The following is a 15990-nucleotide window of genomic DNA, read 5'->3' on the forward strand; positions in this document are numbered from 1 at the left end:
CTTTCCCATACTTATACTTGGACCATCGCCTGCCATATCATAGGGGCTTCACCCGCTTGGCCTGCTTGATTGCAGCACACGTCTCACAGTCGTGGATAACCTGAGAAATACTGTCCATGGTTAGATCCACCCCTCGGTCTCGTGCCCACTTATAGGTGGCATCTCTACCCTGGTGACCTGAGGCATCATGGGCCCATCGAGCTAGGAACAACTCTCCCTTGTGTTGCCAATCTAAGTCTATCTTTGACACCTCTATCTTTGCAGCTTGATCTACCTGCTCGTTGTTTCGATGCTCCTCATTAGCCTGACTCTTGGGGGCATGGGCATCTACATGACAGACTTCCACAGGTAGCTTCTCTACCCAACTGGCAATGTCTTTCCACTCATCAGCAGCCCAAATTGGTTTTACCCTACGCTGCCAGTTGGCCTTTTTTCACTTCTCCAGCCATCCCCATAGAGCATTGGCTACCATCTATGAATCAGTGTAGAGGTAGAGGTAGAGCTTTAGCCACCTGTCTCTTTCAGCAATGTCCAGGGCCAGTTGAACAGCTTTGAGCTCAGCGAGTTGGCTTGACCCACCTTCTCCTTCAGTAGCTTGTGCAACCTGTCGTGTGGGACTCCATACAGCTGCTTTCCACTTTCATTTCATCCCAACAATATGACAGGAACCATCAGTGAAAAGAGCGTAGCGTGTTTCTTCTGCTGGTAATTTGTTGTATGGTGGAGCTTCTTCAGCACGTCACTTGCTCTTGTTCCTCTTCATCTGTGAGACCAAAGTTTTCACCTTCCGGCCAGTTTGTAATTATTTCCAAAATCCCAGGGTGATTCGGGTTTCCAATACAGGCACACTGTGTAGTGAGGGCAATCCATTTGCTCCATGTGGCATTGGTGGTGTGGTGTTACCTGTTGGGAAGGATGAAGCCAGAAAGCCCTATAAATATGATTGCTTAGATTCTGAGAATGTGAAACGTGTAACTGAGATAGAATTGAAAGTAAGTTTTGATGTTTGAGATGTCCTAGCTGCTGGATGCCTAGGAAAACAACCCCCAATGTATGATTTATCCCACACTTGTAACACCCCCCTGGAGTATCAAGTATCTGTAACCCCATTGGCACAACCCTGTTACAGCCCACCTCGAGACCCCTTATCAGGGGGCTGCGAGAGTGGGCCTCTCTCTTCTCTTCTGCCTCTTCTCTGTTTCTTCTGTCTCTTCTCTTCTTCTGTTCCTTCTGTTCCTTCTCTCCTCTTATCTCTTTGTTTACCTCTTGCATCTTGCTCTTGGAATTTCCTTATCTCTCACTACCCCCACCTTCCAAGGCCATGCTTCAGCTGCGCCTGGCGGCTCTGAGCAAGGCCTCCCATCTTATACAATAAACCCCTTCTCCTAAAACCCAACTTCAGAGATCTCTCGTCTACATTCATCTACACCGTCCTGGAGTCCTCAGCAGCAGGAGGAAGCTATTTCTACAGTTACCTCCGCTGAGGCGTAGCGACCTGGTTCCAGGAACGACACGGCAGCCACACCCAGGCTGCTCGGACCACCAGCTCACAGACACCAGTGTGGTGGACAGCTAATGGCGTTTATTAACTGGTTACATGGAGTTATAAAACCTCTGTTTGCTACATCACATCCGGCTGCTTACGTTACAGGTTAGGTATTGCTTATCTTATCAAGGACACTAACCAACTAAGTATTGAGGGAGGGGTTCTGTCTGCCCGTACAACGCGATATCTTCCGACCGCCTGTCCCTAATCTCCCACATTTCCCCCCCCTCCCATGACTAAGTAAAAAAGTATAAAAGTATAAATGTTATAAAAGTATAAATGTCATAAAAATGCAAAAGCTGTTAAAGTTAGTATAATAGGATACAAAAGTGGTATAAAATGTTAGTAACAAGCGTACTTCACGGTAATTGCAGGCATTCGACAAATAGGATGTTGACTTTCTCTAAACGTCTTCTAACAAACGACACTAACTTGTTCAAAATGCAAGGCCCAAAAATCAGTGTCAGGAGTATCATGGTGAGAGGGCCTATTAAGGTGGGAACAAGGGTGGCTAGCCATGGGGACTGATTGAACCATGACTCGAACCATCCTCGCTGGGCCTCTCTCTCTCTCTTTCTCTGGGCCAGTCTTCCTCTCAGTTCGGCCATGGAGTCTCGCACGACTCCGGTATGGTCTGCATAAAAACAGCATTCTTCTCTCAAGGCGGCACACAGGCCTCCTTGCTGCATGAGCAAGAGGTCCAGTCCTCGCCTGTTCTGCAGGACGACTTCCGAAAGCGAGGAGATAGATCTTTCCAGAGAGGAGATGGATTTTTCAATTCTCAGTAAGTCTTCGTCAATTGTCATTTGCAGCTGAGAAAGTCTTTGATGTTGGGTCACGAGAGCTGAAACACCTGTGGCTGTGCCAGTGGCTCCTAGGCCAAGGAGCATTGCAATGGTTATACCTGTTATTACTTCTCTTTTGCGGAGCAGGATGGTTTCTTCTAAAAAGCAATGCATTTCTTCTTCTTGGTGATACAGGACTCTAGGAACAATCAGAACTTGGACACAAAAGTCAGCAAGGTTCTTGAGTTTGCTAAGGTACACACAGGGAGTCATTCCGATTTGTTGACAGACCCACATTCCTGATAGGAACGGAACTGCCCACTTATCAGTCTTTTGACTAGGCTGGATGAACTCAGTACAGATATTTCCCATCTGCTTTGCTACGGTTACACTGCCAAAGCATTTGCCTCGGCCTGTGACTTGACTCAGGGTAATTTCTCTCCGGGGTGTGTCCCACTTACAGTTGTGTGGATTGTTTGCTGCAGAATATTCGAAAGGAGCATCAAGGGCGACACCCTCATAAAAAGGAGGTTCTGCGTTATAACATAACCAGCATGATTTTGTAAAGTTCGGATTGGATTGGTTCAACGACAAAAAGGTAGCATTTAACACACTAAGAAACAGATTGTAAGGATCTGACTTAGGTTTTTGGTAGATAGCTAAAGGACGAGATGAGGAGGAGGTGCCAGATATGGCCTCTCTCCTGTGTCTGCATGCTGTGAGAATCTGATAGGGTTTGAATGACTGGGGCACTGAAGGTGGGAGTCTGATAATTTGCACGTTTGCCCAATTTAAATGCCTGGCTGCATTTAAAGCATGCCATTTTTATCTTCTTCCAGTCTGTGAGGGGAGTTTGTTCTGACTTCCCCTCAGCCCAAGTAGAAACATTGTTGTTACTGATTTTATATACTGTTACTTCTTCTTTGTCAGAGCCAGAGCCAGAGCTGGCAGCAGAGGACTGGCTATCCCAGTCCCAGCTGAAGTCCGAATCAGAGCCGGAAGTCGACTGACTGGCTGCTTCCGGGCTCTGGACCCTTTTGGTCAGGCTCCGACCCCGTCCCTTTCCCTCAGGGCTGGGCCGTCCCTTCCCTCTTGGCCCCCGCCCCTTTCTCTCGGGGCTGAGCCGCCCCCTGCACCTGCGCTCCCCCCGCCTCCTACTGTGGGAGCTTCTTGCCTTAGAAAAACGTGCTTTTTGGCAAAGATTAGCTTCAGCTCTCTCTTTGCGCTCTCCTCCCTTTTTCTGCTCGCGCGCCCCCGCGTTAGCAAACGAGCTCTCTTTGTTTTCGTTGGCAACGAGCTCACTATCTAAATGACTTTCTCTGTTCTCTGTAGTATAGGTGCTGCTTTCCCTCTCGGATTCAGCGCTATCTTGAGGCGCATAAGGTGGAGGTCCCTCCCCCGCTTTTTCAGCATTCCTAGCTTCTTCAGCTAGACCGTTGTAAAATGACTGCATCTGTTTTATCTCTTCAGTGAGCGACCTTGAGCTTGGAGGCTTTGAAGCGAGCTCTTGCTTTTTCAAGCCTCTGCACTCGGCAGAACTGACCCTATCAACACTCTGAACATTATCACTAACATTCAGACGACATTCTTTTACACTCTGAAAATTCTCAACAACAGTTCCCTCTGAGAAAGTTTGCGTCGCTGCTGCGATACCCAATTGGGGGGAAACCTTTAAACAATTTCGGGCAGCTCTCCAGGTGTCCTGTTCATGCAAAGCCTTCTGCAGTGCATCCACGACCCTTCCCCATGCCTTAAGATTTTTCCCCGAGCCGGAAGACATTGTGTCTTCGGCAAGAGCCTTAGTACATTGATCCCAAACATCTGGGTGGAGGATATCCACCGGTCTATCAATAATACTAAGTTGCAAAAGCCTCGTCACTGCGAGGGTAAAATCTTTTGCTTTACAATCAATTCCCCACTGCTTATGAATCTGAGAAATGACCTTCACCCGGGCTTCCATCCTCTGCGTGGGTCCGGAGGCGTCCCTCCCGCCGAGCTGGCCCCGCCACTCGGCCGTCGTTCACCCGTCCAGGTGACTCCCGTTCTCCCGGGCAACTCCCGGGGTTTCGGCACCACTTGTTACCTCCACTGAGGCGTAGCGACCTGGTTCCAGGAACGACACGGCAGCCACACCCAGGCTGCTCGGACCACCAGCTCACAGACACCAGTGTGGTGGATGGCTAATGGCATTTATTAACTGGTTACATGGAGTTATAAAACCTCTGTTTGCTACATCACTTCCGTCTGCTTACGTTACAAGTTAGGTGTTGCTTGCCTTATCAAGGACACTAACCAACTAAGTATTGAGGGAGGGGTTCTGTCTGCCCGTACAACGCGATATCTTCTGACCGCCTGTCCCTAATCTCCCACAGTGTGGTGGGTAGAGGGAACCTCTGCTTTGAACATCCATCCCAACACTGGTAGTCGAGGTGCCAGCAGGAGTTGTGTTTCAGTGCCTACTACCTCTGAGGTGGCTTGAACTCCTTCATAGGTGGCTAAGATTTCCTTCTCTGTTGGAGTATAGTTGGCTTCAGACCCTCGGTAGCTTCGGCTCCAGAATCCCAGTGGTCAGCCTCGAGTCCCACCAGGCACCTTTTGCCAAAGGCTCCAGGACAGACCATGGTTTCCGGCTGCAGAGTAGAGCACGTTCTTCACCTCTGGTCCCGTCCTGATTGGGCCAAGGGCTACCACATGAGCGATCTCCTGCTTGATCTGGGCAAAGGCTTGTTGCTGTTCAGGGCCCCAGTGGAAATTGTTCTTCTTGTGGGTAACCAGGTAGAGAGGGCTCACAATCTGGCTGTACTCAGGAATGTGCATTCTCCAGAAACCTACGGCGCCTAGGAAAGCTTGTGTTTCCTTCCTGTTGGTTGGTGGACACATTGCTGTGATCCTGTTGGTGACTTTGGTGGGAATCTGACACCGTCCATCTTGCCATTTTACTCCTAGAAACTGGATCTCTCAGGCAGGTCCCTTAACTTTGCTATTCTTGATAGCGAAGCCAGCCTTCAGGAGAATCTGGATGATCTTCTCTCCTTTCTCAAACACTTCCATTGCTGTGTTTCCCCATACAATGATGTCATCTATGTACTGTAGATGTTCAGGAGCCTCACTTTTTTCCAATGCAGCCTGGATCAGTCCATGGCAGATGGTGGGGCTGTGTTTCCACCCCTGGGGCAGTCGGTTCCAGGTGTACTGCACGCCCCTTCATGTGAAGGCAAACTGAGGCCTGCATTCTGCAGCTAGAGGAATGGAGAAAAAGGCATTAGCAATGTCAATTGTGGCATACCACTTTGCTGCCTTGGACTCCAGCTCGTACTGGAGTTCCAGCATGTCTGGCACAGCAGCACTCAATGGTGGAGTCAATTGGTTTAAGGCATGGTAGTCCACAGTCAGTCTCCATTCTCCATCAGACTTGCGCACAGGCCAGATGGGGCTGTTGAAGGGTGTGTGGGTTTTGCTGACCACCCCTTGGGTCTCCAGCTCACGGATCATCTTGTGGATGGGGATCACAGCATCTCGAGTTGTTCTGTACTGTCGGCGATGCACTATTGAAGTGGCAATTGCCACCTGTTGCTCTTCCACCTTCAGAAGACCTACAGCAGATGGGTTCTCTGATAGTCCAGGCAAGGTATTCAACTGCTTAACACCCCCTTTCTCTACAGCTGCTATCCCGAATGCCCGCCTAAATCCCTTTGGGTCTTTGAAATACCCATTTTGGAGGAAGTCTGTGCCCAAAATGCATGAAGCTTCTGGCCAGTCACAATAGGATGTCTCTTCCACTCATTTCCAGTCAGGCTCACATCAGCCTCCACCAAAGTAAAATCTTGTGAACCCCCTGTCATCCCAGCAATGGAAACAGATTCTTCCCCCACATGTCTTGATGGGAGTAATGTGCACTGTGCACCAGTGTCAACTAAGGCCTCATATTTTTGTGGTTCTGATGTGCCAGGCCAATGAATCCACACAGTCCAAAAAACACGGTTTTCCCTAGCCTCTACCTGGCTAGAGGCAGGGCCCCTCTAAGCTTGATTATCCTTATTTCCCTGGGTAACCGGAGCTGCTTCCTTCTTGCTAGAATTTCCTCTCACAGTCTTGCTATCTAACAATTCATGCAGCTGTTGCGTCATAGCATCAGTAGATTCTCCATCCCATCTTTTCATGTTTTCTCCACATTCACGCAGGAGGACTGTCCTGGGGTGACTGTGTATCCCCAATCGTCTGTTGGGTGCAGGGGGGAGGGCAAGCGCGGTTTGTTTTTCCCCAGGAAAACTCTGCTCATCGGAGTGACCTTGAAGCGGGGGAGCTGGAACACGGCAAGACGAAAGAAGCTCTGTTGTTTTTTCCCTGGCAGTTAGTTAGTTTAGTGCTAGCGTAGTTAGACGCTGTAGAATAGCTGAAGCTTTTTGCTTTTTTTTCTTTTTCTTTTTTTGTTTTTTTTTCCTTCCTTTTTGCTTTTTTTGTCCTCTCCTCGGAACTGTTCCAACCTCTCCGGACTAAGGACCTGGGGAAGCACCGGGGGCCTCCACAGGGGATCCACCCCACCAAGACCAGCCCTGCACATCTCCTTTTCTCCCAGCGTCAGCAGAGACGGAGCAGTGGAGCACAGTGACGACCCTCGAGGAGACTTTCTTTAAGTTTGTTATCCCTCCGTAAGCGGCACGAAGCTCTTGTCATCGGGTATTGTGCTGGGAGTGCTTTGCCTGTTTAATAAACAGGTTTTTTCCACTTCTCTCTGAGGAAATCTTTTTTCCCGAACCAGTTGGAGGAGGGGAGGGGGGCCCCGTGGGAGGGTTTCTCCTAAAATCTGCCTGAAACCATCACAAGGACCCACAGCTTAGCCTGTGGGATGCCCTTTCCCTCTCTATCTGGGGAACTTTGCGTGTGGTGCAAGAACCTCTGATCTGTACGGCAGAGATTTCGAGAATGTCTTCTTTTATCTCCTCCCTGAGTTTTTTGTGATTCTCCTGCATCTTGTCTGCTAATCCCCGCTTCTGTGTTTCCAGAGCTGCGATTCTTGCATGTGTTGGACCGTGCATGGCATCTTCATATGCTCAGAGCTTCTTCGCCATATCAAGCACAGTCTCCTCCGTGTCATCCCACTTCATTATTGCTAAAGCAGAAGAGTATTCTTGTGGGCCAAGTCGCACAAGTTTTCGCCACATCACAGGTGTACATGGTACCAAGTCAGGGTTCCTAGTGTTTAGGTCATCTGAGAAGACCATCTCTGCCACTGCCATTTCTCTCAAGTGCTGAATCCCTTGTTCAATGGTCTCCCACTGGGTTTGCTGCATATAGAGATCGTCTGCATACAGATATCTTTGTGCCACACTTCCCAGGACCCATTCCCAGAGACTGCAAGGGGGAGCCTCCCTCATAATTTCTTGGTCGATAACTGGATCATGTGACAGGGATCCTAAATGCCTTGCTTCAGTGCCATCTAGCATTGTAGCATCGCCTGCAGCAACCCAAAGACAGACTAACCAACTAATTATAGATTCATCAGGTCATTGAGTGTAATCCTTTCTTAGGCCACGAAGGTCTTTTAGGGAAAAGGACTCAATAGTATCTCCTGATCTTGTAGCAGTTGGTCGGACTCCCGATCTTGTGCCAATTGGTTGGGCTTCTGATTTTGTACCAGGTGGTTGGGCTTCTGATTTTGTATCAGTTGGTTCGGCTTCTGACTGTGTATCATCAGTTGCTTCAGCTTCTGATTGTGTGTCAGTTGGTTCAGCTCCTGATTGGGTGTCAGGAGGCTTTGAGGACCCTTCACCTGAATCACTGTCTACTGGTCGATTGGTTTTGTGCGTGTGCTTCTTTCCTTTCTTTACTGCAGCAACTGCCGGTGTCTTAGCCTCACTGTCTGGTTTAGCTGCAACCTGAGTAGCTGTGGGATTGGCTGCAGCCTGAGGGACTGATTTATCTCCCTGCTCCTCTGCCTCTATCTGCTGCCCTACAGTATTTAGCAGTGTGCGACTCATTCTAGAAAAGCTATAAACCATATAGAGGAAGGTCACCAGGTGAAATACCAGGAAGGTGGGGCCTTTAACATTCAGGAGACCCTGAACATTCCCAAGAAGTGATGTAACCGACTCAGAAGAAGGAAAGGAGAGATTGAAAAGCCTCATCCCCTACTCCTCCTCTAACAAACTGGGTGCAATTATTGATAAATCCCCAAAACATGCTGCTGGAACTAGGACGCAGGGTAGGACGAAAAAAAACATAAACTGAACATACCTGGCACAAACTCCAGTACCTTTATAAGCTTCCTGTAAACCATAATCACTGAGCCCGACAAAATAGCTATTCTAATTTGTGCCTCCCTAGTGTAAAAGCTGAATGTTAGGGACAATATTGGAGCTATCTCTGGATAAGAAAACAAACCTAGGGACCAGAAAGGTATTAAAACCTCAAAAAAGCTTAGGGAACAGAAACACAGAAAAGACTCCGTTCTAAGAGACATTAGGAATTCAAGAAGCAACATGGCTACTGACTGTTTTATCCCCACACAAAGGACAACCAAAAATGCAATTAATAATCAATACAAGTTTTTCCACTCTCTCGTACCCCGCAGTGGGTGCAAATAAAAATGTATTGTCCTGGTTTAGGGACAAATTTGGGAGAAAACCCCTGAATAGGATCCCTCTGGGAAACAAACCCAAGTGGTCCCTCCCTCCAACTGGTACGGTAAAAAAACTTCTTTGGAGAAAAGTGGAAAAAGCTATTTTACTAAACAAACAAAGTGCATACAAGTATAAAGAATGAATAATATGAAACAATAAAATCTCTCGTTCTGGAGTGAGATAGCAAATTGAGAAAGTTCTTGCCGTGGATATAGCTTGGCTCTCTCTCAGTCTCTCATCAGTCCCAGTCTCTCCGGCGCTGCTGGAAAATGCCGAGGTCCAGGCCTCGGTGGGCCGCAGGTGCAAGCCCCGGTGCTCCCCTGGGTTTTCAGTCCAGAGCAGCTTTAAACAGTTCCAAGAAAAAGGAAAAAAAAAACAGTCCAGGGAACTTCTCTGCCCTAGCTAGCTGAAACTAACTAAAAGCAAAAAAAATCTCTGTCCTGCAGTCTCTCCAAGCCTCCGCCGAACACCCCGTCCGGAGAAGAATGTGGAGGAATCAGGCAGTTTTCTCAAAACAAACTTGGCGCTTCTCCTTGCTCCCAGAACCAGTCTTAAAGGCACAGAACTCAATATACAGCACAAACAGAACAGATGATTGGGGATACAAGCATCATAAAGTTACCCTAGGACAACAGGCCACATGGCTCTTTCTGTGTGACTGGGGGAAGACATGAGCAAGTGGGACTCTGAACTTACCTCCAAACTGGAAGCTGGTGTCTGTGAACTGAGAGGGAAGAGAACTGTTAAGGGGTCATCCAAGAATACTGCCAGGGTAGCTGCTGCAGAGAGATCAGGGATCTCCCAGACATAAAAGAACTGAAATCACCTCTTTTAACCCTGGTAAGGGGGCTTCTGATCTGGCATGGCAAAGGCCAGACAGTCTAACCAGGAGCAGTAATAGAGGGTTCCTGCCTTTGGCCAGGAGGAGGAAAGGGATTACTGGGCATACTGGACTTTGTGGATTTGATGTCTTGGCACATCAGATTTACAGAAGTATAAAGCTTTAGTAGATATTGGTGCACAGTGCACACTGACCCCATCAAGGTACTGTAGTGCAGAACCCATCTGGATCTCTAAAGGGACAGGGGGATGCCAGGAGTTGTCTGTATTACAGGCCGAGGTGACTTTAACAAGGTACAAGTGGGAAAAGCACCCCATTGTTACAGGCCCAGAGGCCCCTTGTGTCCTTGGCATTGACTACCTCGGGAGAGAGTACTTCAGGGATCCAAAGGGGTACCAGTGGGCTTTTGGTGTAAGTACAGTGAATACAGAGAAGATCAGTTATCCACCCTGCCTGTCCTCTCAGAAGATCCCTTCATTGTAGGATTGCTACAAGTTGAAGACCAGCAAGTACCAATTGCTACCAGGACTGTACCAACAGCAATATTGCACCAACCGAGACTCTGTAACTCCCTTCCATGAACTAATTCATGGACTGTAGAGCCAAGGAGTGATCAGCAGGACCCACTCACCCTTTAACAGTGCCATATGGCCAGTGGGAAAGTCTAATAGGGAATGGAGGCTAAATGCAGACTATCGTGGCCTTAATGAAGTTATGCCACCTCTGAGTGCTGCTGTACAAGACATGTTGGAAATTCAATATGAGCTGGAGTCAAAGGCAGACAAATGGTGCCGTAATTGATATGGCTAATGCATTTTTCTGAATCCTTCTAGTGGCAGAGTGTAGACTAAATTTTGCTTTCACTTGGAGGGGTGTCTAGTACATCTGGAACCAACTAACCTGGGTAGGAAACACAGCCCAATCATCTGCCATGGATTGATCCAGACTGCCCTGGAACGGGCTGGAGCTCCAGAAGACCTGCAATATATTGATGATATTATTGCGTGGGGCAATAAAACAGAAGAAGTTTTTGAAAAATGGAAGAAAATAATCCAAATTCTTCTGAAAGCTAGTCTTGCCGTAAAGTAAGGTAAAGGGACCTTCACAGGAGCTCCACTTCTTGGGAATAAAATGGCAGGGTGGCCATGTACCTACAGAGATGGTTGACAAAATTGCAACTATGTCTCCACCAGTTAATAAGAAGGAAACTGTCATGGGTTAGTACAGTTTAGTTTTTTAGTTATAGAAGAATGTAGAATAATTCTCCAGGTCAGGACCTGGGAATTGCTTTAGAAGAGACAGCAACCTATCAGAGAGTTAGTTGGAATATTGGCGTCTGTTCTAACCAATGAAATTGTTAGCTTGCGACTTTAGGAAGTACCATATAAAACCCTGTGAATTTCCTGTAGGTGGGTCTTTTTTCTTCTTTCTTTTGGCCATAGAGAGAAAGGTAACATCGAGTTGGGCCTGCTGCTCCCCCCTCTTGGGGGGGAGCTGGCCTGAGACCTAGCTGGATTCCATCGGCTCCCAGGTGAAGGGGGGAAGGGGAGGCTGCTGTTTTGCAACAGCTACTTTCTTCAGACTTCTCTGGAGCAGGAAGAAATCTCTGCTGGGCCCCTGATAAGAGCTATGGGCACCATTTGGGCCGAGGCCACCCCGATTTACACCAAGGGGTGGGCTGAGAAGGCATTTATGATCCTGCCTGTTTTTTTAGTAATTCCAGACTGCCTGGTGCTCTGATCTCTGATGTTTCTGCGTGAGTTCTTCCTCCTTCACCAGCGCGGCCTTGAACATCTAACACCACGAGCTACAGAGAGAGAAACAAAGACTCCGAGCAGATTTAACTCTTTCTTAGCAACAAGAAGCTTCCAGAGCTTAGCCCTTCTCTGAGAGAGTAAGAAAGGACAGAGTGAACATAAAGAACAACAGCATGAAGTCAGTAAAGCAAGAGTGAAAATACTATTAGGACAGAGGGTTGAAGAGTTAGTTGTTCTATTCTTACTTGAGCCATGGAAATGAACTCTATATTTAGATCATTCCTTTAAATCATGGGAAAGGTATGCATTTGGGGAGATGATTGTTTTAATTTGTGTGTGGATTTGAGCAAAAGTGTTTGTGATGGACTAAGTAATATTAATCCTATAAGATGCTTAAACAGAGATAAAGATGAGAAGCCCCCTGCACCAGTGAAGAAGTAAGAAGATATCTCTGTACCTTGAAGTGAAAAATCCTTTGCTTTAGAGTTATTCATCTTTAAAAGGTGACACCCCAGTGTGCAAGAGTCTAAGACCCGTGACCCATAAGCAGCTTGGGAAACTGCTCCTGGGAGGGTCACAAAGGCAGGTTTCTTCGGGCGGTTGTTTTTGTGACAGTTTAAAACCCACAAGAGAACTGTTCTAAGTTGTCAGTGGGATCCATGACTCAAAAAGATACTCTTCCCCTAAAGAATTGATGAAAGACTATTGTCAGATAGTAAAACTGACTGAAAATTACAAGTTTTGTCCCTTTATGTTGTTTTGTAAGAAAGTGAACAGTTTGTAAGGGGAGGGAAGAATGTTTTTGAAGTTTCATTCAGTTTTAGGGTTTTTTCCAACTTTCTTATTTCTATTCTTTTAGTGTATGTTAATAAAACTATTTGTTAATTTTAAGGTTGAGCCTGCTTTGTTTTTCTCCTAGTCTCTCTCCCACAAAAAGAGTAAGTACCAAGAGCAAAATTTAGTGAATGTGAAACCACTACAGAAACAAACTTTCCTGGGACTTGTGGGGTTCTGGAGAATGCACATTCCAGGTTATAGTCAGCTTGTGAGCCCCCTCTATCAAGTGACCCAGAAGAAGAACCATTTCCAGTGGGGCCTTGAGCAACAACAGGTCTTTAAGCAGATCAAACAGGAAACAGTTCGAGCAGTAGCTCTTGGGCCTGTTCTGACAAGACCAGCTGTGCAAAATATACTCTACACTTCAGCTGGGGAGCAGGGTCTCTCCTGGACCCTCTGGCAAAGGACCGCAGGAAAAACCTGAGGTCGACCATTAGGGTTTTGGAGCCAGAGTTATCGAGGATCAGAAGCCCACTATACTCCAACTGAAAAGAGATACTAGCAGCTTATGAGGGAGTTCGAGCCATCTCAGAAGTTGTTGGGAAAGAAGCGTCTCCTCTTTGTTGGAGTCCAGGGCATTCCTTTGGCTGCCCTGGAGGGTCAGAGACCTGGATAGGGGGGTCTGGGACCCTGGCCCAGAGCTCAGAGGGACACTGGCTTTGATCTCAGTCCATGGGAAAGGCTTCCTGAACTGCGGGAGGGATTGCAGGCCACAAAAGTGTGAAAGATAGTAGTTTAGCTCATCACAGGGTGAGAAAACAGTAGATTTCGGTTTTTAGCATTGAAGTGAATGGGGGCAAGATGGAGGATTTGGGGCGTTGTCTCCTGCTTCTTCTTTCTTCTTCCCTCACTCCATTTTCTGCAGTGATGGTGGCACCAAGTAGTTTAAAGAGATTGGGTCAAAGTAGAAATGACCTGTTTAGTATAAGTGATAGGTATTGGCAAGTAATGATAAATAAAAAATACATAGCAATTAGTATAAAAGATAACGACAGCCCCGTTTGGGAGGAGTCGAGGAGTCACCAGATGCCCGAGCAGCTGCACAGATCCTTGTTGGGCACTGAGAAAATTGTAAGATAAGAAATAATAAACGAAGCGCGCAACCTTGAAAAATCAGAACCTGAAGACTCCGTCTCTTTCTTGCGTTTGGCTCAGAGCTTTGCAGAGGGCAAAAGACTCTAAAACCACCTGAATCTCGGGGAAAAAACCCGACAACTGGCGTCCCTGGGTGGGCTCCTATAAAGGGGCACCGAAAGAATCACAATAAATCCTCTGCAGTGAACATCGCAAGCTCTCGAAAGATCAAAAGCCAAACGGTCAGCTCCAGAGAAGAAAAATTTTTCTGGCCAGAGCAGCTCTTCTCAAATTCGTCCCAGACCGACAGATCTCCAAGGGCCCTGGAATCCGTCACCCTGAAACCTGCTGGACAGTGATCAGGACACCTCTGAGACGAATTCGACCACAGCTGCACACAAGCCTTTGTGCTTTGGTAAGAACAGTTAGATCTAGATCATGGGGGGAACCACTTCACAAGAACAAATCTCTATTTTAGAAGCCCTAAAAGGGATCGTTTCAAAATACAGTGTAGCTCTAAAAGAGAAAGAGCTCCAGGCTTTAATGCTCTAAGTCCGTTGTAATTACCCACATTGTGAGACCTGTTCCCTGTTTGAGCCAAGGTTTTAGCAGGAAGCAAATAGGGAGTTGTATGATAGAGCCACAAAAAAAGACAAGATAGCTGCGAAACTTCTGTCCGCAGGTAAAATTATGTTAGAAGCTATAGCAGAAAATACCAGTGAAAGTTCCAGGATTGGACAGCTGCCAAGCAGTGAAGGGGAGGATAGCAATCTGTCGGCCAGACTGAGGCAGGACAGAAAAAACTGCTATCCCCAGGTTTAATACCTCCTCCGGGAAATGGGGGAGGGGAGAGCCCTCAGCTCTCTCAGGGTTCGTCACAGACTTCGTCAAAAACCCCAAAACTAGTCCCAGGAAAGAGGAAACTTTTAATTCATCCGAGCAATCAGGAGGAACTGGACATGCTTTATTTCGAAGCAGTTCCCGAAGACACACTACATTCGTCCCAAGAAGGGGGGGGGGGGGGGAAAGCCCACCTCGAAGTCCCTTTACCCCGCCACAATCTCCGCGCAGCAGCAGCCATACCCCGCTGCTCCTTTCCCTTCCTGTGCAGGAACCGGGTGCGCGGGGGGAGGGAGGAGAGGGGGAAGCGCCGTCAGAACAACAAGTTCCGACCGAATCAGGAGCCGAGAGCGGAACTGCGACACGTGCGCGCAGGGGCGATCCTAACCTATCTCGCCGGGGCGCGGAGCACAGCGGAACGCAGTCGGAGAGCGCGTCGGGCGGGGCGGGAGCAGATCGCGGGGGAAACCAGTTCGCGGACGAGCGAGCCGAGATCGCAGGCGGCCGTACTGGGGCGCGGGAAGAGCCGGGAACCGGGTCGGTGATTCGAAGCACGCCGATGATGCAAGCTACGGGAAGCAACACAGTTCAAAGCACATCCGCGTCGCGGAGCGCAGTGAGAAGGCCGAACCCGGAAACACCGAGCAGAACACTACAATTCCCAGAAGCCTCAGCGGAGAATCCAAGCGCAGGCGCGGCAGGGGCGGGACGAGGCTCGAAGCGCGATCCTGCTCTGGGCGGGACAGATTCTGATGACGAAAGAGAAGGGGCGAACCCTGGGCGTGAGCGGGGAGGGCACACTCCGTCAGGCGCCGCCGGGCCGGGACAGGCAGGGGCGGGACAAGTGGAGGCGGAACAGGCAGGGATAGGGCGTGGCCGAGGCGGAGAGTGTCTCGAGAGTGCCACCCCCAGGCGGCAGACGCCACGGATCCCGATTCCGCCCACCAGCAGCTTGTTGGTTTCTGAATCTCCTGCCCACAGTGATTCAGAAACAGCTGCTGAGTTTTTGAGGATAGGCGCGCGTCCAAAACTATCTCAGATTTTACAGATGTACCCAGAACTTGAAAGCATGTTGAGAACTCCGAGCCCGAAGAAACCAGCTGTTGACGTACCATCGTCACCCAGGGGCGGAGCAGCGAGGCCGCGGGCGCGGAGGCCATCAATCACACCAAGCGAGGCATCTTTCACCGATGAGACACCCACGTTGCACCGCTTTTTTCCAGTTTCATATAAAAAATCATCTTCTTGAGAACAGCAGTTCAAACAAAAGCCGAGAGAACCTTTGCCAATGGTGAGGGATGATGAGGCTGCGGAGGAGGATCAGGACATATCAATTACGGATGATGACATCATCAGAATCACTGCCTCCAAGGGCATTCCTGTCCGGAAAGCAAAAGCACTTGAGTTTTCACAGCAAGCTTCATCCTTCTTGTTATCTAAGGACTTTATGAAGCAGTTTTTTCGACAATTTACTGAAGCAGCTTCAGAATTTCAACACGACCCCATGTCTTCTTTCTCTCAGATTTTTCTTCCAAGGAAAAGTGCTGCAGAGAAATTTGATGATGCCCAACAATCGCTAGTTCCTGTTCTGCAGGAAAAGGAAAAGGAAAAAGAAAAGCAAACAAAACAAGATGAGGTGCAGCCTCAAAAACACGTGGATCCTAGAAAAGATGAAGCAGCAGCAAAACAG

At 48.2% G+C, this 15990-nt stretch overlaps 1 protein-coding gene across 1 annotated transcript in view; it reads right to left on the reverse strand.

Moving 5' to 3' along the window:
• Positions 1–15990, reverse strand: part of LOC131378756 (uncharacterized) — a 100710-nt gene that overhangs the window by 41516 nt on the left and 43204 nt on the right. Inside the window, exons 3-4 of the mRNA XM_058423938.1 lie at positions 15413–15607; positions 14689–14869 (exon numbers count right to left, since the gene is read on the reverse strand). Coding sequence (XP_058279921.1) covers positions 14689–14869; positions 15413–15607 — 376 coding nt within the window. The remainder of the gene's footprint in view (positions 1–14688; positions 14870–15412; positions 15608–15990) is intronic.

This window comes from Hirundo rustica, chromosome W (genome assembly GCF_015227805.2).
Source record: "Hirundo rustica isolate bHirRus1 chromosome W, bHirRus1.pri.v3, whole genome shotgun sequence".
NCBI lineage: Eukaryota > Metazoa > Chordata > Aves > Passeriformes > Hirundinidae > Hirundo > Hirundo rustica.